The sequence below is a fragment of the Grammomys surdaster genome, unplaced genomic scaffold (assembly GCF_004785775.1).
Source record: "Grammomys surdaster isolate TR1022 unplaced genomic scaffold, NIH_TR_1.0 97, whole genome shotgun sequence".
Taxonomy (NCBI): domain Eukaryota; kingdom Metazoa; phylum Chordata; class Mammalia; order Rodentia; family Muridae; genus Grammomys; species Grammomys surdaster.
In genome coordinates, this window is record NW_021604576.1 from 8,348,273 (window position 1) to 8,371,206 (window position 22,934).

The window sequence follows — 22,934 nt, forward strand, 5'->3', positions numbered from 1 at the left end:
AGTGACATTTATCATATGACTAAATAAGTAAATGTTTCTAAGGCTGATGATTAACGAGGAATTAGACTTTGAGAATAGATAGGTGTGTTAATTATTATTCATTTTCAAACTAGAGGAATTGTGGTGAAATAGTTTTTCTTAAAACTTCTTTCAGCTGTAGAAATGGGCAAATTTTCATTAATACTACATGACTGGTTTAGGTAATTGCATTAAGCAATTGAGATGAATCCAGTGCAGGTTCCCAGAAGAATGCTTACAGCTGTGTAGAGTTCACATCTGATGTTAGAATTTGGGTTGGGGGTAGGGGGAGCACTCACCCTTGTCATGCATAATGCAAAGGTCATATATAACGCAAGATTGAAAAAGGCAAAAGTATCCTTGCAGGATCCATCCAGAAAGATGTATAATTAAGAAGCAGCTCTGAAGTCTGTACAAGAATGAATAACGTTGGCAGAGCTCGTGGGGAGGGAAAAACAAGCAAAGTGCAGAGGACTTTTAGGGCCATGAGACTATCCCATATAAGGGTGGGTACCTGTCATTCTTTATTTGTCCATTTGAAAGGAACATACACCACCAAGAGGAAAGCCACGTAAACTATGGATGCTGGGTGATAACCAAGTGTCAGTGTAGGTTCATCAGCTCTAACAAACGAACCGTTCTGGTGGGTGTGTGGGAACAAGGATGTGGGCCTCAATTTTGCTTTGAACCTAACAGCTGCTCACAATTTTTTTTAACTGACCCATGTACTACAAAAGGGTCATGAAGCTAAGTTACTGTAGTTATACAAATCCTATTGCAGCAATTCCTGGTAGAATATCGATGATTATTGCTGTGCTTTTTGTGAACCACACAGGAATCATGAAAATTCCATGCTCTTTCTAAGAGCATCTGTTTAGCTCAAAATGTCAGCGCTGGCAGGATGTTATTTTTATCATCACTAAAGAAAATAAAGTATATTCCATTGAGTTCATTATGCTAATGCTTTCTTAGGGTACCGAAGACCTGAAGAGTGTTTGTTTTTAGAAAGTATGTGCTTTTATGTGTACTGTTCCACCATATATATATTTGCTTTTTAAGTAATACAGTATTAAATGGTTTGATTAGGTTCTTAAGCTAGGATAATATTGTGGCCTTATTTAGTAACAGTTAGAAAGTGGTTTGATGGGCTGGAGAGATGGCTCAGCGGTTAAGAGCACTGACTGCTCTTCCAGAGGTCCTGAGTTCAAGTCCCTGCAACCATATGGTGGCTCACAACCATCTTTAATGGGATCTGATGCCCTCTTCTGGTGTGTCTGAAGAGAGCAATGGTGAATACATAAAATAAATAAATAAATCTTAAAAAAAAAAGAAAAGAAAGTGGTTTGATACCTTTTAAAAGGTAAATACAGTTTCTTCAGCCCTAAAGCTCTGATCTTACTTCACAAGATGAACATAAGCTCTTTCCCTGGCCCAGCTCAGTCCTGTGAGGCAGAGGCTTGGGTGTATTCAAGGTTTAGTTTTAGCTGTAAGCCATGATAGAGGAAGGTAGAGCTGCCAGAGGGCTACTGGATAGCAGTACTGTTGCTTTCCAGGATGTGCTGCAGAGTGTGGTTATTCAGGAAGCCCAGCACTGGGATTTGTGAAACTGCCAAGCCTATCTGTGTGATTGTGTGAGATTCTGTTGAGTCTGTATGTACTAGGTTGATGATGGAGGCCCTGTGTGCTGAACATCACATCAGCTTAGTTAAATGTCTTAGGGTTACCGTTGCTGTGATGAAATACCATGACCAAAACCAACTTGGAAGAAAAGGGTTTATTTCCCTCATGGTTCTATATCAAAAGCAGTGAGGTTAGGAACTCAGACAGGACAGGAACCTGGAGGCGGGAACTGATGCAGAGACCACAGAGGAGTGCTGCTTACTGGCTTGCTCAGCCTGCTTTCATATAGGAGCAGGGACTATAAAAAGCTTCTCTGTGCCTTTCAACGCTCTTACCTTCTAAGTGCCTACAGAACAGCCCTGGGACCTCTCAATACCAAGTTGCTTTTCTAGCTCAAAGTTCCAAAGTCCTTTTGCAATCCGTGACAAAACAACATGGTCAGGTCTTTTGCAGCCGTACCCCATGATCTTGGTACCAGTTTGTCTTAGGGTTACTATTGCTGTGACGAAACACCATGACTACATGCAACTTGGGGAAGAAAGGGTTTATTTCAACCACAGTTCCATATAATAATAGTTCAGCATCAAAAGTAGTAAGGGCATGAACTCAAGCAGGACAGGATCCTGGAGGCAGGGGCTGACGTAGAGGCCATGAATTGATGCTGCTTACTTCTCATGGTTTACTCAGCCTGCTTCCTTGTAGAACCCAGGACCACCAGCCTAGATGCAGCCCTACCAACAAGAGGCTGGGCCCTCCCACATCAATTGCTAAATAAGGAAATGCTGTACAGGCCTGCCTATAGCTTGAGCTTAAGGATATATTTCTTAATTGAGAAAATAAGAGTCGTCTCTCTGATGACTCTAGCTTGTGGCAAGTTCACATAAAACTAGCCAGCACAGTAAGATTGTTGAGAGCAAGAAACTAGGGGAGTGGTCAGGCCACATGTCCTCCAAGATTATACCAGATTTAAGAAATAAAATATTTGGATCATTAAAACATAATTCTAAAAAATTTTAGTAATTTCCATGTATAACAAGGAGTTGGGAGGAAAAGGTACCAGTTATTAAAAGCCAAGAAACTGCTGTGGTGAACACATCTGTAAGCCAGGCATTTGGGAAGAAGAAACAGGGCAAACACCCACACCTACAAACAAACAAAAGCCAACTCATAGCCAGGCAGTGGTGGTGTACGCCTTTAATCCCAGCACTTGGGAGGCAGAGGCAGGCGGATTTCTGAGTTCGAGGCCAGCCTGGTCTACAGAGTGAGTTCCAGGACAGCCAGGGCTATACAGAGAAACCCTGTCTTGAAAACCCCAAAACAAAAGCCAACTCATTTAACTGGAGTAGGTTTAAATTCAGTTTTTATCTGAACCACAGATAACAGAAAATTACTTGAAGTTTTATTTAATCATTTCTCCCAAAACTGGCATAAACACATGAGAGAAATTAGTTGTATACAGTGGGTAATTAAGGCATTATGACATGATTTTTTAAAATTTTATGTTTTTGTACCACCTCTATGCAGTACTCAAGGAGGCTAGAAAAAGTCCCTGTGGACTGGAGTTATAGATGGTGGGTGCTAGGAATTGAATCTGGGATATCTGGAAGTGCTTGCTCTTAACCCACCTCTCTAGCCCAAGGACTTTTTTTTTTTTTTTTTTCCCTGAGATAGGGTTTCTTTATGTAGCCTTGGCTGTCTTAAAACTCACTCTATATACGAGGCTGGCTTCAAACTCACAGAGATCTGCCTGGCTCTGCCTCCTAAGTGCTGGGATTAAAGGCCTGCATCACCATCACCATGCAAGGACTTAATTCTTTTGAGGAACCATTTGAGCATGGCCATTGTAGACTATAAATGTAAAGGTGTTCAGCCCAACACCAAAGATACTTAGAAACTGCATTCAGCACTTGCCTGGGAGGAATGGCCTTCCTTTCTCTATCTGCATGCATATTTGTTGGATTCTTCGACGTCTAAATCCCCTGGAACTGAAGATATAAATGGTTGTGAAGCATCATGTGGGTGCTGGGAACTGAACTCTGCAAGAGCAACAGTGCCCTTAACCACCAAGCCACATCTTTAGCCCTTATTATTATCTCTAAAATGAGAAGTTGTTATAGGTGGTGATTATCTCATTTCGTTTGTTTTTGAGAGAGGGTCTCCTCATACCCCAGGCATGCATCAAACCTGTCCCTACTTCCCAAATGCAGGGATTGCAGGTGTGTGCTGATATACTTTGCTCAAACTCATACGATAAATAAGGAAAACTCAAAACAAGCTTTGCTCCCTCTTGTAAGAAAAGTGTAAAGAAACAGTGTTTTGGGGCTGGAGAGATGGCTCAGTGGTTAAGAGCACTGACTACTCTTCCAGAGGTCCTAAGTTCAATTCCCAGCAACCACATGGTGGCTCACAACCGTCAATAATGAGGTCTGATGCCTTCTTCTGGTGTGTCTGAAGACAGCGACAGTGTACCACATACATAAAATAAATCTATTTTTTTTAAAAAAAGAAATAAAAACAACAACAGCCAAAAACCAGTGTTTTCCTCTGGCTTAATTGAGGGAATTCACAAATTCTGACATTAAATTCCAATTTAATATTACTTGACAGCAAAGCTTCATCTTTATGTACTTAGCCTTTTATTTTGTAGGTTGTTTTGGAATTTCGTTAGACAAATTAAAAGCTCAGGTTAAATTCTGATTATTCTTTTAAACTGCACTTTGAAAAGATTATACAGAGTATACAGTTGACAACAGTGCCATCATTCCTCATTTGACTGTTTGTAATTTCATCATAATGAAGGTTTTCATGTCTCTCTTGCTAGATCCATAAATCTGTTCTGTGACATGTTTTAGCCTTTCACATTGTTCTCTGAGACTCTTTTGGCACTCTAAGATTACCAGTATTAAAAAACTACTCACTAAATTTTTCTGATGCTTTCTTTATTTACTTTGAGTGCCTGCGTTATGTGGTGCAGTGAATTGAGACATGCTAAGCAACCATTCTGTGATCAAACCGTATTTCCAACCTAGGTGACAAGATATTTACACACACGCATGCACACACACTCGCGCACGTGCACGTTCACCTGTGAGTGGAGTTGCCTGTGGAGCCCAGAAGAGGACATCCGACCCTCTGGAACTGGAGCACTGACTGGGTGCTAGGAACCAAACTCAGATCCTCTACAAGAACACTACATACTCTTTAATGCTGAGCCATCTCTCCAGCCTCCAAGTCTTATCTGTCTGTTTGTCTTTTTTAAGTTATGGGTAAAACTTGAGGTAAAAAAATGAATGATAATAGAGATATTTTTAAGTTCTTTTTAAAAATTTTTATTGTAGCAGCTTTGTTCTTTTTATTATAACATACTTCAAAAACTTCTTGGGGTTCAGTTTTAGGATCTGTGGTTCTGTGTTTTGGAAAGTGGAGGGGCTATGTTGCCGCTCATTTTCTAGCATGCTTACATAGATTTGCCTCGGGGTTCAAACCTGGGATTCAAGCCCCATTGGGACATAAACTGATCATGGTAGCACACACACGTACCTTTAGGTGTAAAATAATTGACTCATTCATACACCCCACCTACACTTTTTAAAGTAGAATCTTGGCTCTTGGCTTTGAGCAGACAATTCTCTACTGAATAAATGTACAAATGTATACTTAGTTTTCCCACAATAGTACCATATATTCAAGGTTTTGTATACCAGCTCTATACTTTGTGGTCATTAGTCATAAGTCTTCTATATAAATAATGAATAGTGGTTCATATGATACCTGACACACTGTGGTCATTCCATAAGCCAATTGAGTTTAAATTGTTCCATATTCTAAAACTTCCCCTATTTCTTTAAATAGAAAAATAGCCTTTAGAAAATATTACTATGTTTTCTTATTAAAATACTCAATCTGTTTAATCAGCTTAATACCATTGTTGATCTTGGATATTTTCTCACAGACTTGTAAAAGTGCACAAACAGACCCTTGCCACTTGTGTGAAGTGGCTATTTAACCGTGAAATCAACTGTGTTTATTGCTGCTGCCCCAGGGGCATGTTCTTTCTGGCAGTGCTGTCCATATTTGGTGGCTAGGCATGGAGAGCCAGGTGGTGCTGCAAAGCATCGCACAGTGAAGCGTGGTTATCTCCAGCTCTGACATTTGTCATTCCTTACTGCTGAAGGGAAAGGGGAAAATCTGTTTTTCCATATGTTTATGCTTTTTTTTTTTGCCTGCAGTTTTGTCCAGATGGTCTTATGAACATTGTTTACTTTGGGATGTCATCCCAGATGTTTTAAAAAGTGATGGATTAATGAGGTACACAGATACATAAATTGTATACATTTAAAAAAATTTTAAAAATTTAAATATTATTTATTTCTAGGACTTTTAAAATTTGTCGGGTTTTTTGGTACTGTTATTATTTTGTACTTACTCTATAGTTTATTTCTTCTAACCATTGTTTTTATGTAAAAAGTTAAAAGAACAAGACTGGTAGTTTCAATTGATTGAGTGCTTGACAAGGATGTAAGGGTCCTGGGTTCAGTCCCCAACACTGCATAAAACTGGATCTGTTGATAATTGTCTGTAGTCCTGAAGCAGGAGTGGGAAGCAAGAGGATTCCACCTGGGTAAGGGTACATGAACCCTTGTCTCAGATATGTTACATATCAGAACAGCACTTACTAAGGATGTTAAACACAGGAAAGTTTTTTGAGGATTCATTTGTTCAGAGCTTCACACATCCAAATTGTAGCCTACTGTGTTTTATAATTATTTTATAATCATTGAACATAAGTCATTGATGGAAATTTAGGTTGTAAAGTGATGGGTTTACAATTGGGTTATTACTATTATGAACTTAAGTAAGTCACTTAAGTTGTCTGAGACAGTGCTGGTATTAAAGGCATGTACCACCACACTTGACATAGAGACATTTTCTTCAGTGGCATAGCCACCAGTAAGGAGCCATTGCTCTTATACATGGTTCCTCACCTGTGATCTTGGAAGAAACACTTGAAAAAATAGATCACCAAAACACTACCACCACCATCACTACTAAAACAACCATCGGACATAGAAGTGGGAGTAGCTGGGAAGCAGGGGTCAGCAAGCGTAGGAGGAGACCAAGAATGCAATAGTGAGGGTGAATATGTCAAAACCAATGAAAGCCATTAATATATAAAATTATATATGTGAATAAAAGAAACAAGAATCCAGTATCAGTGAACATCCACAAGATCAGATAGTAACTCTGGTAGAAATTCAGCCTTTTTATGTCTGATAAATTCCTAAGGTGGGCATGGAGGGGTTGAGGATCTGTGATTTGGAAGGCCTGGAATCACAGTCTACTGTGGGTATATTGGGATGACTGTAAATGGTTCGTTTGTTTGTTTGTTTGTTTTTTAAGACAGGTTTTTATGTATCCCAGGTTGGCCTCAAACTCACTTTGTTGCTGAGGATGACCTTGAATTTCTCATTTTCCATCTTCCATCTTCCCATGCTGGGATTATATGCATATGCCACCAGCCTGGTTCTCTGGGGTATTGGGAATGAACATAGGGCTTCATGTTATGCTATTCTCTGAAGTAAGGGACATTCACAGGTCCCCTGTGTGATGGTTTTGAGTTACATTTACATAGTTACAGTTGAGTTACAATTACATAGATCAGCATGTCAGTTTATAAATGTTAGGAGTTGTCATTGAAAAACTAATAAAGCAGTTTTCAACTGGGCATGGTGTTACATGCCTTTAAACTCAGCATTAGGGAGCTGAGGCAAGTTCAAAACCAACCTGATCTACATGGCAAGTTTTAGGTCTACCAGAACTGCATAAACCCTGTTTCAAAAACAGATACAAAATAATGGCCAGGCAGTGGTGGCACACGCCTTTAATCCCAGCAATTGGGAGGCAGAGGCAGCAGCAGGCGGATCTCTGGAATTTAGGACAGCCTAGTCTACATAATGAGTTCTGGGACAGAACTACATAGCTACATAGTGAGACCGTGTCTCAAAAAAAGAGACAGAGACAGAGAAAGTTTTCCCTTTTGGGGCTGAAGAGATGGCTCAGTGGTTAAGGACACTGGGCTTTAGTTTCAGAGGTCCTGGGTTTGATTCCCAGCACCCAGATGGTGACTCACAATCATCTATAACTCTATTCCCAAGGGATCCAATGCCCACTTTGTGGCCTTTGTGGGCATTAGATATGCTAAGTAGTATATATGCATAGATATAGTCAAAAATACCTATATACATTAAAATGTTTTTAAGATAGAAAAAAAAAAACAACAGAATTTCCCCTCACCACTTAATCTCATCAAAAAGAATCAATTTGCGTTCATTCTGTAATCATCTGTTTTAATACCTTTATTTACTTTGATGTTCAAATGCCAGTGGTTTGTTGTTGTTGTTGTTGTTGTTCTGAGCAAGATCTCATGTAGCCCAGGCTGACTTCAAACTGTATTTGTAGCTGAAGATGACCTTGAATTTCTGGTCGTTCTACTTCGTCCTTCCAAGTGCTGTCATTATCAAAGTATTCCACCGAATACAAGTGGTCCTTGCTCTTTTGAGCCCTTCCTTATTCTTTGGCATAATGGCAGTTTTATAGGCTCATTTGCTATCTTTGCTCTGGGAGGCTTAGAGTCAACTTGTCTTTAGCACTTGCTCCTTTGGTTTTGGGGAATGGTGTTTAGAAGGAAGGTCTTTTTACCTTCTTCTCTTTAAAACTCACCAGGAAATTATTCTGTAATGTGATGTCAGGTACAGATATCTATATTAGAGTGAGTTCAGTTCAACAGCAGTAAAATGTAAAACCAAAGATACTTTTGTGGTCTTCTTGTTTGGTTTTAAATGATATATTTAAATTGTCAGGTGACTCAAGACTTAGTCCTTCTACTTCATGCCGGTTATGTTTTCTGTAACTCCTAGGTGCATTTTCTAGAATCATAAAACTTTGTGAAGAAAAACGTGACGTGGGTGAAATAAAGAAGGGAAGGAAAGGCTGCACTGTGCCATCTGTCAAAGGAATTACAAACCTAGGAAATACTTGCTTCTTTAATGCCGTCATTCAGGTAAGAGCCATCAGAACGATTTTTAAACTGTAACAGTTATGTGGACTAGTTAATATGAGCACACACACACACACACACACACACACAACCCTGTAGTGTAGACTGTTGTCCAGGGACTGTTCAGAGTTACTCTTCCAAGACCTTTCTGTTTTCCTTTGGGCAGTTGTTGGTCGTGGTGGTGTGTGCACTCAGCAGTGCTACTTGGAAGTCTTTTGTCTTCCTTCCATTGCTTCCTTGGTCATCCTGACAGACATAGAATGCATCCAGCTAAGCCTCTACATTTTAAATGGACATGTTTTGCTGAGCTACATGAGATTTGAAACTTTTAGAGTATTCATTTCATTAGATCAGGAACGTACTGTAACTGAATGAGGAGGCTTGACCTTTTCTGTTGTTTAGAACTTGGCTCAGACTTACATTCTTTTTGAACTGATGAATGACATAAAAGAAGATGGCACCAAATTCAAGATTTCTCTTTCGTCAGCTCCGCAGCTGGTAAGTAACAAGTACAAGAGCCCAGTGCTACTTGTTTCTAAAATACTTATTTTCTGTTTCTCTAAACTGCCAAATGGGACTGTTAGAGGACTATAAAACATAATTCAAAGTGTCTCATAGAAATAAATAATCAAATAACTTTTTCTGAAATCATAACTAAGATATGTTGTAATTCAGACATATCATGGTTGAAAACATACAAAAATATTAGTCAATTTTTATGTTCACATACTGGAAAACACTAGAGTCAAACTTTTATTGAGCAAAATGTTCGGGACCCTTGTTTTGTAGTAAATGGTAATATATACTCAAATTAAGGTTTTTGTTGTTGTTCGTTAAATGTAGATTGAAATATTTAACATCTGAAGGCTTAAAATATTTTTATTAATATATTTATATGATGTGTAATGCATGCATGCCATGATGCAGGTTGAGGTCAGAAGGCAACTTGTGGCATTCATTTCTTGCCAATGTGGCTCCTGGGGATTAAACTCCCAGGTCATTGGGCTTGATGGCAGGTGCCTTTGGTTGTCAAGCAACCATCTCATAGGCTCTTCATATAAATGTTCTTAAAGTCTAGTCTGATGATGGAATTTTAAGCTAATGAGAAAGAAAGGAAATAACAAAAAACAGTCAGTGGCATTCAGAGGCTGGCCTAACTAACACCCACAGTGAGGCTGTGTTCCTCAGTCTTACAGTAAAGCCACCACAGGCTCGGGCTCTGAGCCAGGGATAGAGTGAGAACGAAGTAGTCTGACAAGTTGTTAGCACTGTTAACAACTCAAGTTAATAGACTTGAGATCAATTAGTTATTGTCATTTAAATAAAGTACAGCACTTAGGTTCTTGGCATTGTTTTGTTTTGAAATTATGTATTGCTGACACAGCATTGATCATGTTTTCAAAGGAGCCGTTAGTGGTGGAACTTTCAAGCCCTGGACCATTGACTTCAGCCTTGTTCCTGTTTCTTCACAGCATGAAGGAGGCTGAAAAAGGACCACTTTCTCCTAAAGTTCTTTTCAATCAGCTCTGTCAGAAGTGAGTGTGTCTGTATTCTTAATATGAACAATGATGTCACAAGTACTAATGCGACATTCCCACAAGGGTTTTTACTCCTGCTTGGTTGCTGCCTAGGATGCCAAGTAAAGAGGGAATATCTGCTAGCCACATCTGTGTGGGTGAATTGTCACCAGCCTCTGAAGAAGTGATTGTCCATCTCCATTTTATATGTTAAGAAACAGGCTCAGAAATTAGGTAGTTCACCTAGTATGTGAACAACACACTGAGAATCATACGAAGTCTGTCCTGACTCAAGTCTTTGATGCAGTTTTATATATGTATGTATTTACCAGGATACCAGCTGTTTATGTGTTTTCTGGGTTACTTGTGCTACCTGGACATATGTTTCTGGAGGTGGGACTGAATGGTCAGGCTGGGGCTAAGCAATTCTTGATGACTTGAGACCATCACCTACTTGTGAAATCTGGAAAGTAGCCTAAGAGATAAGTTTCTTTTGTTGGTGCCTTGTATGTGATAAGTTATTTCTCTGCTGGTGAAGTGAGCCAATTTAAGCCAGATTGGAATATAAACACAGGTTTATTGGGAAGCTGCAAGTTCACTAGCTTCAAAGACAGAGACCTGGGAAGTCGCACTGGGGAGGGAGGAAGAAGGGGGGGGAGAGAAAGAGAGAGTTTACAGAGAGAAGGAGAAGTGGGGAGAGAACAAAATGTTTAGATTATATCACAGAGCTTCTGGGCAAGGGCACCCAGCCCCTGTACTAGAAAGTTCAAGGTTGGGGGCTGGTATGCCGGGTCGGGACTGAGGGATGCTGGGAGAACCTAGAGGTCAGGTATGCTTTGGTATGTAAAATATGTACCTTAGAGGCTAAGTCCTTTTTTTTGTCCTGGTCTGAAATCCATCATCTCAGCCTTTTGTTGATAATAAATGAATAAGGGGCTACATAGTCATCTATGATTATTTCCTGCTGACATTGGGATGTTGTTATTGGAGGTGGGAGGTTATCAGAGCAGAGTCAAGATATGACTGGGTATTTCTGTTCCTCAGAAAACGAAAAGCAGATTGACCAGTGACCCAGCACTACTATAACTGAGCATTTACGTCAGCACACAGAAGTTATACACACTCAAGTTTGCTACAGCACTCGTCACAACAGTGTACAGAATTAGTTTAGGTGTTGTCAGTGCACAAACGGATAAAGAAGATGTATGCTTACACCACACAGTTGTATGCAGGCATAAAGAAAAAAAATGTGATATTTGCAGAGAAATAGATGGAACAGGAGGTTAAAATGTTAAGTCAAATAAGCCAGACTCAGAAAGAAAAAGTCACATTTTCCTCAAATGTAGACATCTCAATAAAACTAAATCCAATATGAAAGTGAGTATTTAGGAAAAGTAAAGGGATGAGTACAGGAGAATGAAACATGCATGAGAACATCATAATAGAATCAACTGTTTGTACAATGAATATACACTAATAAAAAAAATCTTAGCATCTTAACAAATTCCAGTGTTAAGATGAATGTTTCACCTTATAAATGCAAGCTAACCTTGGAATTCATTCCAATCTAAAATGAATTTCATGAAAAGAACACAGACTAGTATTAAACGTAGAATGGGACAAATTTACAATAATTATCTTGTTTGGTAAAAAATGTTAAAGAATTTGTGAAAATGAACTACATTTTTCTACTTGAGAAGACTAGAGAGGAATAAGATAAACACCATTAAATACCAGTCCGACCCCTCTTATGACCTAGAATCTAGTACTTTAAATAGTATTCCTCATTTTGTCATAATTAGCATCCATCCTGCAGTGCACTAATGTACCTACAGTGAAATTAAGTGAATTGGCATAAAATTAACATAGAAAACACCATTTCAGTTACTCTTTTGCTAGGTAGCTGCAAATAGCATCTTCTGGGACTAGGTCAGGCTAAAACCAAATCCCACATTACTTGAGGCTCCACAGCTGACATCCCAAGAAGTAGAATTACATAATAGATTTGTGCTGTAGGTATCAAGCAGTGCCGGTGAAATCAACTGGAACAGAAACAAGAATCCCTCAGGAGTCCTGGTATTTAAGCAGACCTGTAGGGTAGGGATCATTTCTGAACCAAAAAAACTGCCTTCCTACAGCTCTATCCTAACCATGTACAAACCATTTATTGCCTTCTACGTAATCGCTGGAAAAAAATTTAACCTATGATTCTTTTTTCATTCCTTTACTGAGAAGTTGAAAACATAATCCAGTAACTTACAGGATTTTTGAAGGAGCTTATATGAGGTACCAATATCAAGAGACCTTCAAATTTACTTTTATTTTATTTATTTATTTGTTTATTTATTTATTTATTTATTTATTTAGTTTTTTGAGACAGGGTTTCTCTTTATAGCCCTGGCTGTCCTGGAACTCACTCTGTAGACCAGGCTGGCCTCGAACTCAGAAATCCGCCTGCCTCTGCCTCCCAAGTGCTGGGATTAAAGGCGTGAGCCACCACTGCCCGGCCCAAACTTACTTTTAAAAACGTTAACAGATACCAAATGTATGAAGACATTCAGAGTATTTGATAAGATGAACGTTCATAGGAACTGTGTCTTAGTATATTAATTATTTTCCCCACCATTATGACAATACATCTGACAGATACAACTGAAGGAAGAGAGAGGTTCATTTGAGTTCAGGGCTCCAGAGGGTGCCATCCATCATGGTAGAGATGGAATGCCAACTAGACCAGGTTGGTCCATGGCAGTAGGAGCCTGTCAGGCAACTTATTTAATCTTGGTAGATCAGGAAGCAGAGAGGAGACTAGACCCAGACGGACATATGGCCAGCCTACAGTCCTCTTGGCCTAACACCCACCAACTCAACCATATATCCCAAAGTTCCATAACCTCCCCAAAACAGCACCAGCAGCTTGTGAACAAGTGTTTAAGCACATGAGCCTTGAAGGACATTTCCAATTTAAACCATATCACTTAACAAAATTGATGCTGTCAGGAAGAGGCAAAAAGTGATGGAAAGATGGTTCAGTGGTTAAAAACAGTCACTGTTCTTATAGAAGAACAGATTTAAGTTTTCAATACTTATATCTATGGCAGTCATTGTTGTCTCCAATTCTAATGATCCAGTGTGCTGTTCTTCTGACCTCAGAAGGCACTAGCACACAGGTAGTGCACATAAATACACAAGCGCATGCACATACTTTTTAAAAAGAAAGAGGTGAGGGCTTTTACAGTTCTTAAGATACAAGTGATAGGGAGGTTGCTTAGAAGTTAAGAGCACTAGCTGCTTGTCCAGATGACCTAGTTCAGTTACCAGTACTGAGATTGTAATTAGCAGCTGTTTGTAACTCAAATCCCAGGGGATCCAACACCCTCTTCTGGCCTCCTGGGCACTGCATGCATGTGCTCACAGACATACATGCAGGCAAAACACCCATACACATAAAAATAAAATCTCAAAAACAAAATTGCTCAAAATACTAATGGAAAACTATGCACAAGGATAAAATAGGTGACTGTCAAGAAAAATAAAACAAGTTGGGTATTATGGCTTATGTCCTTAATCTCAGCATTCAAGAGGCACAGGTAAGTGGATCTCTGTAAGTTCGAGGCCAGCATGGTCTACATAGTGGTTTCCAGGACAGTCAGGGCTACATAACACATAGACCCTGTCTCAATAAAAAGAAAGAAAACAAACAAGATGTCTTCTGGATCATGATGCATCAGTCAGTTTACAGTCTAAAGACTTCCTCTACTACAAACATACCACCAAAATATAGAGGAAACAAGGGCCTACAATGTACAATATGGCCCAGGAGGTAAAGGCACTCCCCACCCAACATGCAGCTCCAACAACCTGATTGGATCCTTAGCACCCACTTAATAGGGGGAAGGAAGGAACTGTCTTTACAAAGTTGTCCTCTTACCTCCACATACATGCAGTGTCATAGGCAACACACATACACACACACACAAACACACACACACACACACACACACTAACAACAACAACCAATATAATAGAGGGGAAACAAAACTTCCAAGTGGAATTTACTTTGCAGTGAATTCCATAAAACACATGTAAGTATAAAATAGGAAAAGCAAAACACAGCCATGTCATGCCTGAAAGAGTTCAGCTTTGAGAAGCTAAAAAGACATGCATGGGCTGGAGAGATGGCTCAGCAGTTAAGAACACTGGATGTTCTTCCAGTGGACCCAGGTTCAATTCCCAGCATCTATATGGCAGCTCACAACTCCCTGTAACTCCAGTTCCAGAGTTTCTGACACCCTCACATAGACATACATGCAGGCAAAACACCAATGCATACAACAAAAAAAGACATACATATTTCACAAGGACCAGAACAAAGCTCACTGTTTAAGGATGGGGGACATTATCTTAAGCCTGAAGGAAGGTCTTGTATGATGTTTCCAAAGGCCACAACAGGCAGCTTGAGTACCTAAAGTGGAGTCTTTCACAGGCTACTACATGCCCAGATTATGACCACAAAATAAATGACATATTAGGAAATTTGCTCTCCAAGGCTGTCAGAAGGGCTATGTGAGAATGATTTAATATTTAAAATTAATCAGCAGAGAATGGGGGAGGATGAGGAAGAAAGAGTAGGAGTGACCGATAAACATGGAGGTGGGAAAGACGGGACAAAAATAAATATGCAAAACTCCACACCAAATAAGCCTGCAAACTGACAAATCAAGACAAAGATGTCTAAATAAAAGACAGCAAGAGTATGAATTTGCTTTATTTCAAATACATTGTATAGAGCTGTCCAAAAGTTCCTGCAAGTATTCTGAGAATGTCCAATAGATGCTCAGCAGTTAAGAGCACTTGCTGCTCTTGCAGAAGCGAGTTTGTTTCTCAGCACCCACATCCCAAAGCTCACAACCATCTCTAACAGGAGTTTTAGGGGATTTGATGCTGCCTTCTGGCCTCCAGGAGTACCAAGCACACATGGTACACATACATACATACATACATACATACATACATACATACATACAAGCAAGCACTTATACACATATAAACATAAGATCTTAATAAAATCAGTGTCAGGCTATGCTTGTAAAGTATATATAAAACATAAGTGATCTGTGTTTGCATGTGAACCCTTTCTACAAGATGACTCCTAATGTATGAAAATGTTCCAAAATCTGAACAAACCCAGAGTCTAAACCATTTTTGCCCCTAAGCATGTCAGATGAGAGGTACTAAACCTGGTGTAATGACTCCTAAAGAACAGAGTAGATAGGAATCAGAATTTTAATTTAGGAGCACTCAGCTATTTTAACATATTTTTAATTTTTATAAATCTTTTTTGTTTGTTTGTTTGTTTTCACAACAGGGCTTCTCTGTGTAGCCCTGGCTGTCCTGGAACTCACTCTGTAGACCAGGCTGGCCTCGAACTCAGAAATCTGCCTGCCTCTGCCTCCCAAGTGCTGGGATTAAAGGTGTGCGCCACCACTGCCCAGCAATTTTTATAAATCTTAATAAAAGAAGGAAACATAAAAACAAATAAAGCTATTTTGGTCAGAGTTAAAACAAATTTCTAAAGCATACAATGCCCTAAAACTATTTACTTTATGGGGTAGCTCGATCTCTGAGCTTCTCACAGACTTTTCTGGCCTTCAAGAATTAAAGAAACATTATATGCTGAATAAATGAAGCATGCCAAACCCTCTCGATTTGGGGCCAGTTTAAGTATAAACACATTTTTAACATCTGTAGATACAATAAATTACAAGTTCCTATTTAAAGGACTGTCTTCCTTCACACATTAGAACTGAACTGAACTAGTTTGTAAGGTCTAGAACGGTTTTAGTGTTACACACAGCTACCTCACACATGATCCTCTCAGTGTTTCAGAAAAAGAGATAAGTATTTAAACAATGCTGAGTAACAGCCTCAGATCGTGTGGATCTGCAGGAATTGTATCAGGCTATATTTGACAATAGCCAAGCTATAAAGTATTGTGTAACAAGTCAGGATTGGCAGTCTGTACTTTGATCCCAGTACTAGGGAGACAGAGGCAGGAATCTCTGGAGTTTGAGGCCAGCCTGATCTACAGAATGAGTTCCAGGACAGCCAGAGCTACACAGTGAGGCTTTTCATAGTGCCCATGCACTGCATTTCTCAGAAACAGTAAAAAGGTTGGTTTTGCTCCTACATCTTTGCTAACATTTGTTGGCCTCGTGATGTTAGGCATGTGACTGGGGTGCATCCTCTGTGTCTAGTTTTGATTTAAATTTCCCTGTGACTGAGGGTATGGAACCTTTCCCCCTATATTTTGTGGCCATCTGAGTCAGTGTCCACTTCCCATTTGTTGCTGGGTTGTTTCTTATGGCTGTGTGTGTGTGTGTGTGTGTGTGTGTATGGTGTGGTTGTAGGTCGTCTTTCTTTTCATTTCCTTCTCTTTCTTTCTTAGCTCTTTTTATAGATGTTCTAGATATTAATCTCGTCATTTATGGGTTCTTTCTCAATCCAAAGGCAATCTCTTCATACTGGTTATTGTTGGTGGAAAGTTTAATTTTATGCAATCTCACTTGTTAGTTTTTACTATTATTTTATAAGCGATTAGAAGCTGTCAGAAAGTCTTTGTCTATGACTATATCTTGAAGCATTTCCCCTGTTTTCTTTTAGTAAGTTCAACATTTCAGGTATTACATTAAGGTCTTACTCATTTTGTGTTGATTTTTTTTTTTTTTAATAAAGAATGGCATCTAGTTTTATTCTTCTCTGTGTGGATACAAAGTTTTCTTAGCATCATTTACTGAAGTGGCTGTCTTTCCTTCACCATCTGCCTTTACACCTTTCTTTTTTTTTTTTCTTTTTTTTTTTTATTGGATGATTTATTTACATTTCCTATGTTGTCCCCTTACCCCATCCCCCACCACCCCCTCGGAACCCCCAATCCCCTCGCCCCTCCTCCTTCTTCTCTGTGGATGTAACCTCTATCTACACCCCCCCACTCCCACCTCCCCACCCTCAAAATTCCCACCCCCTGGGGCATCCAGCCTTCATGAGGTCAAGTTCTCTTCTTCCACCTATGCCCAGCAGGGCCCTCCACTTTTACATATTCAGCTGAAGCCCTGGATCCCCCCCTAAGTGCTCCCAGGCTGGTGGTTTAGACCCTGGGAGCTGTGGTTGGTTGGTATTGTTGCTCTCCTCATGGTGCCACAAACCCTTTCAGCTCCTTCAGTCTTCACTCTAACTCCTCTATTGAGAACCCCATGATCAGTTCAATGGCTAGTTGTGAGCATCTGCCTCTGAATATGTCTGACTCTTGAAGGCCTCTGAGGAGATATCCATATCAGGCTCTTATCAGCATGCACTTCCTGTCTTCCACATCAGCATCTACCTTTGGTGATTGCACATGGGATAGATACTCAGGTGGGGTGGTCTTGAGACGGCCCCTCCTTCAGTTTCTGTCCCTCACTTTGTCTCCATATTTGCTCCCTTGAGTATTTTGTTGCTCCTTCTAAGAAGGACCGAATCACCCTCACTTGGTCTTCCTTCTTTATGGGCTTCATGTGGCCTGTGAGTTGCATCTTGGGCATTTCAAGGTTCTAGGCTAATATCCAATAATCAGTGAGTGACTTTACACCTTTCTTGAAGTGTGTGTTTGTGTTGTATTGTCTGTTTACTCTATTGGTGCACATACCTGTTTCTGTGCCACTGCCATTCTGGCTTGGTTACTATGGCTCTTAGACTACATTGAAATTGAATATTGTGATACGCCCAGGACCGTTCTCCAGACAAAAAATTATCAAATTCTACTAAATACTGGCTCTTAGTATCTCTATGCATAGCACTTAAATGTCTCAGTCAGGAAATCTAATTGTTAAATCTTTAGGAGGAGTATATTACATAGTTAGCAATATACAGTTATATTAAGATTCATTCTGTAAATGTGAATATATTTCTCCTAAAACAGAAGCCAAATGAATAGAATAAGATACAGAATGTAGCCGGGTGGTGGTGGCGCACGCCTTTAATCCCAGCACTTGGGAGGCAGAGGCAGGTGGATTTCTGAGTTCGAGGCCAGCCTGGTCTACAGAGTGAGTTCCAGGACAGCCAGGGCTATACAGAGAAACCTTGTCTTGAAAAAACAAAGAACAAAAACAACAACAAAAAAAAAAGATACAGAATGTAGGGCTAGAGAGATGGCTCAGTGGTTAAGAGTTCTGGCTGCTCTTCCAGAGGTCCTGAGTTCAATTCCCAGAAACCACATGGTTGCTCACAACCGTCCGTAATGGGATCTAGTGCCCTCTTCTGATATGTCTGAAGATAGTTACAGTGTACTCATGTAAAATGAATAAATAAATCTTAAAAAAAGATACAAAATGTAGCTTAATCTTTTTGTTCATTGAGGGAAAAAGATAAATCACAGAAGCTTGTATCTGAGTGCTATTTTGCTGGCAGTATGACTTTGCATATTAACTTTTTTGGTCCCTCATTCAGTGAGATTGGGGTTAAAGGAGTTAAAAGTGCATAAAATTGTCAGTACTGTGTATGGTTTGCTTAATAAAAAGTAGCCTTTTGTTTGCAGTGTGATGGGCTCATTTTCACCGGAAGAGGAATAGCATTTTGTCTGTTTAATTAAAAAGTAGCAAATGGACTGTTAGTTTATTTTAAAATGATCTTAAGTAAGACTGATGTGTTGCTCATGATCCGTGGAATGATTTTTCTTTGTTTTAAAATCCTAGGGCTCCTCGATTTAAAGGTTTCCAACAACAGGACAGTCAGGAGCTTCTGCACCATTTGTTGGATGCAGTGAGGACAGAGGAGACAAAGGTCAGATTCTTAACGTTTGTCACATGTTCTCTTTAAGGCAGGGTGTGAATTTAGAATCATTTCTCTAATATTAAGGTATAGTGAGAAGTAATTTTTGTCTACATTTTTCCCTTTCTTCAGTAAGTTTATTTCTTTTATACTTTTGTATAAAAGTGTGAAGCCCTGTTTTTTCTTAATGTCTCTTAGCTTTTAAAATAAATCAAACAAAATAATTCAAGTAGAATCAAAAGTTACTGCGTTGCAAATTTATAGTCCCAGATACTCAAGAGGCTGAGGAAGGAGCCAGGAGTTTATAGTGAGATCCCATCAAGAAAAAAGAGCCAGGAGTGGTGTTGGATGCTTTTAATCCTGGAACAAGGGAGACAAAGTCAGGCAGATCTCCGGCGTTGGAAGCTGGCCTAGTCCACATAGTGAGATCCTGTCTCAGGAAGGAAGGGAAGGAGAGAGGGAAGGAGGGAGGGAAGGAAAGAGGGAAGGAGGGATGGAAAAAAAGAAAGAACAAAAAGAAGGGTAGAAATGTTGTCTTGTTTATTGAGGCCAAGGAGATAAAACCAAGGAATCTAAATCCTGGAAGACGAACAGCAGTCTGGAATGTGGGCTCCTTACCCTATTCTCCTCTCCTCCGGGTGTTCTGGCGTTTAGAATAGTTTCATTTCTGTCAGCAGACTGAGGAGTGTTTGCTTCTCCTCCTGAAAGTCAGCACATGGTCATTGTAATTTGCACACTTCCATTTCACATGTGCAAAACCTAAAGTGACTGTTGTGGTTTTGACTTCTGAGAGTAGACCTTCATTGCCTCATGTGAGTTAGGTCCACATGGCTGGGAGAGTAGAACTTCAGCCTGATTTGGAGAATCAAGAAGGATTCTTCAGAAAGAATAGCTCCTAAAGCAGGCTCCTGAGACAGTGCTTATTCCAGGCCTGTACTTTAACTTATTGATTGTTTATTGGCTTTAGTATGATATTGGTGAAATTTAACTTTTGGGGGATTACCTGTAGATAGTATGTAATTTATCAATGAGGGCATAAAATGTTAAAGACATTAGATAATATGATACATACTCTACATTGTTATATTTCTGATGTATTCCCTAAAAGTTAGAAACCTAATTCCTAAAGTCACGTGTTAATGATATTTGGAAATGGAATCTTTTGGGGGAGTAACTGGGTTTAGATAAGGTGTGAGATGAAGAGGAGGAGGAGGAGGAAGAAGAGGAAGAAGAAGAGGAAGAGGAGGAGGAGGGATGCCAGCAGGTATTTGCACTATCACATCTCAGACGCCTCCCCCACGTCAAACCCACAACCGTCTTGGATGTCATTCTCTTTCTGCCTGGGTTTTTCAAAGTAGGTCTTGCTATATAGCCCAGGCTGGCCCAGGCTGGCCTTGAACTTGAGGCTTGTTTCATGTTAAAGAAAGAGAAAAATAGACTAACACTGGATTTTCTGCCTTTCTCACAGCAGGCATTGCTAAGTGCCTTGAACAACTGTAATAATAATTCTGTGCCTTCAGCTTCAGAATTATTGTCTTACATATGCTATGGGCCACTCTGTTAGTTATAATTAGGTAATAAGGTAAAACCTTATCTCAAAGCAAATATACTTCTTAATCTGTGTGGTAATATGAAATACAGCAGTCAAGTATAAGCAAAGTGCTTCTTAGGCTAGGTAAGTTCTCCTGCCTCCTTCACTGATCTCAGGACCTTATAGAAGCCATGCAAGTCCACTGAAAAGCCTGCTTTGTTTGAACTATATTAATTAAATTGTATTAATGGCTAGTTTTAGTGGAGAGAGTTAGGATTCTGATGTTTTCTTAAAAATTATCTCAGCAAAACAAAGAATAAGTTGATTTCTCTGTTCTACAAAACTGTATGTGCTGTAATCATACATACCCTTCTCTGACGTTCTTTCTCAGTTGGCTTCAGCTTTTGGACCCTCCCATTCCCTTCCTTCTGGTCCACTGCTTTTATGTGTACTTTGATTTTGAACCAGACTACCTTCTGTTAAGATCTGTGTCATGGTGGCTGGGAAGATAGCTCAGGTCTTAAGGACACTGGCTGCCCTTCCACAGTGCCCAGGTTCAATTCTCAACATCCATATGGTAGCTCATAGCTGTCTGTAACTCAAGTTCCAAGGGATCCAACACTCTCAACACTGATAAACTTGCAGACATTAAACACCCATGCACATGAAATAAAAATAGATAAATCATTTTTTTAAAAAATGAGATTTGCATCATGACCTGGCACGGTGTCACATTCTGGTTAATTGCTGTACTCTGGAGGCAAGGCAATGGACAGTGGAGTTCTGGGCAAGCCTGGGCTACATAGTGAAACCCTGTCTCAAAAACCAAGGAATCCAAAAGAAAGATTGCTATTATTTTCTGTCACTTTTCCTAAGCCATGGCTTCCTCTGAGAAAAGTATGATTTTTGTCTCCTTTTATACCTGGGTGGAGTTCTGTGAATACTGTTGGACACATTTATTACCACTTAGTGAGAACTTGGGCTGGAAAGAATGCAGAGTCACCTGTTACATAGGTTATTGTCTGGTTTCTTGGCGATTTGCAACTATTTTGAATATATTATCATCAGAATAAGTTGATGGGTAACTACTACATCATGTTATACTTTTTTAAAAGGTAAATTAAGAAATTGACAATTACATTTTGGAGACATTAACATTCCCCTGAGCTAAAGTTTGCTCACATCTTCTCACGGCTTTATATTTTTTTCTTTCTGCAGAAGTACGTTTATTATGATAGTAATACATCATTGCAAATTAATTAAAAATTTTCTTTGCATTGTCTTTCTCTGTTGTACAAGTATCATAAAACCTCAATCAGAACGTGTTGCTCTTATAATGAAAGTGTCACATCTGTGGATGTCTTTAGCCTCACAAGCACAACAGCCATGCTGGTCAGTTACAGTGTGTCTGCAGGCGGGAGCTGCATTGTCTCTCCTGGGAGTGAACAGATGCTAAGTGTGCTGTGGTGGCCACGTGTCACTGCCCTGGCCTCTTGATGGAAGAAAGACTTCAGTCTTATGTCCTCCACCAGAACCGAGTAGAAATGACGTAAAACTATGGATCTTTTATACTGTTTCCTTAAAGGCTTTCTTGTGACTCTAAAGTTGAGAAGTATACTGTTGCTAAATTGAATGCCATGCTAAAGGGGGCATGTGAGTCAAAATTATACATGATTGTGTATGTACAGACTATATGACTATATTTACTGTAAACAGTTCTTTTATGGGTAGCCTTTTCACCCTTCAAATTCAAGCTTTCTTTGTGTGCTGTACCTTTCTATTTGAGCTGTCACTAAGAATAGACTGTTATTATTATTTATGATACATCCTTTTGATCCGTTGTTGAGTAAGATATGTTAAAGGCAGAATTTCTCAGCTAGCTGCACTCTGACGTTTGTTTAAGCGGCTCCATGCCTGACATTTCCTTTTCTTGTAACATGAATGTGAAGGTGATTTTGTGTGTGTGTGTGTTTTATTTTACGAGTAGTTTACTGTAGATCTATAGTTGGGAGCTTAAGAGGGAGAGAGCCATGCTAATCAAATCGGCTTGGGAGTCAGCAGTGTTTGCCAGGTGGTCCTTTTCACGCCCCACGCCTGGAGTGTGAATGTAGGGCCTTGGGCTTGTCAGGATGCACTCCACCCACTGAGTTAGTTCCTCAGCTCTGAGTCACTTAGTGACTTTGTTATACTTCACAAAGGGGATCTGCAACTTGTGTTGTTGTTGTGGAGACACAATTGTGGTTTTTTTTTTCCTGTGTGCAGCCTGGCTGTCCTGGAACCCACTTTATAGACCAGGCTGGCTTCAAGGTTAGAGACCCACCTTCCTCTGCCTTCCGAGTGCTGAGATTAAAGGCTTGCATCACTACCACCCAGCTCGGAACTTTTT

General features: G+C 39.7%; 1 protein-coding gene across 1 annotated transcript in view; it reads left to right on the plus strand.

The window, feature by feature from the left end:
• The window catches only part of Usp45 (ubiquitin specific peptidase 45), a 57,615-nt gene that overhangs the window by 7,480 nt on the left and 27,201 nt on the right, over positions 1 to 22,934 (plus strand). The window contains exons 5-8 of the mRNA XM_028780346.1: positions 8,556 to 8,698; positions 9,098 to 9,193; positions 10,100 to 10,230; positions 18,942 to 19,029. Coding sequence (XP_028636179.1) covers positions 8,556 to 8,698; positions 9,098 to 9,193; positions 10,100 to 10,230; positions 18,942 to 19,029 — 458 coding nt within the window. The remainder of the gene's footprint in view (positions 1 to 8,555; positions 8,699 to 9,097; positions 9,194 to 10,099; positions 10,231 to 18,941; positions 19,030 to 22,934) is intronic.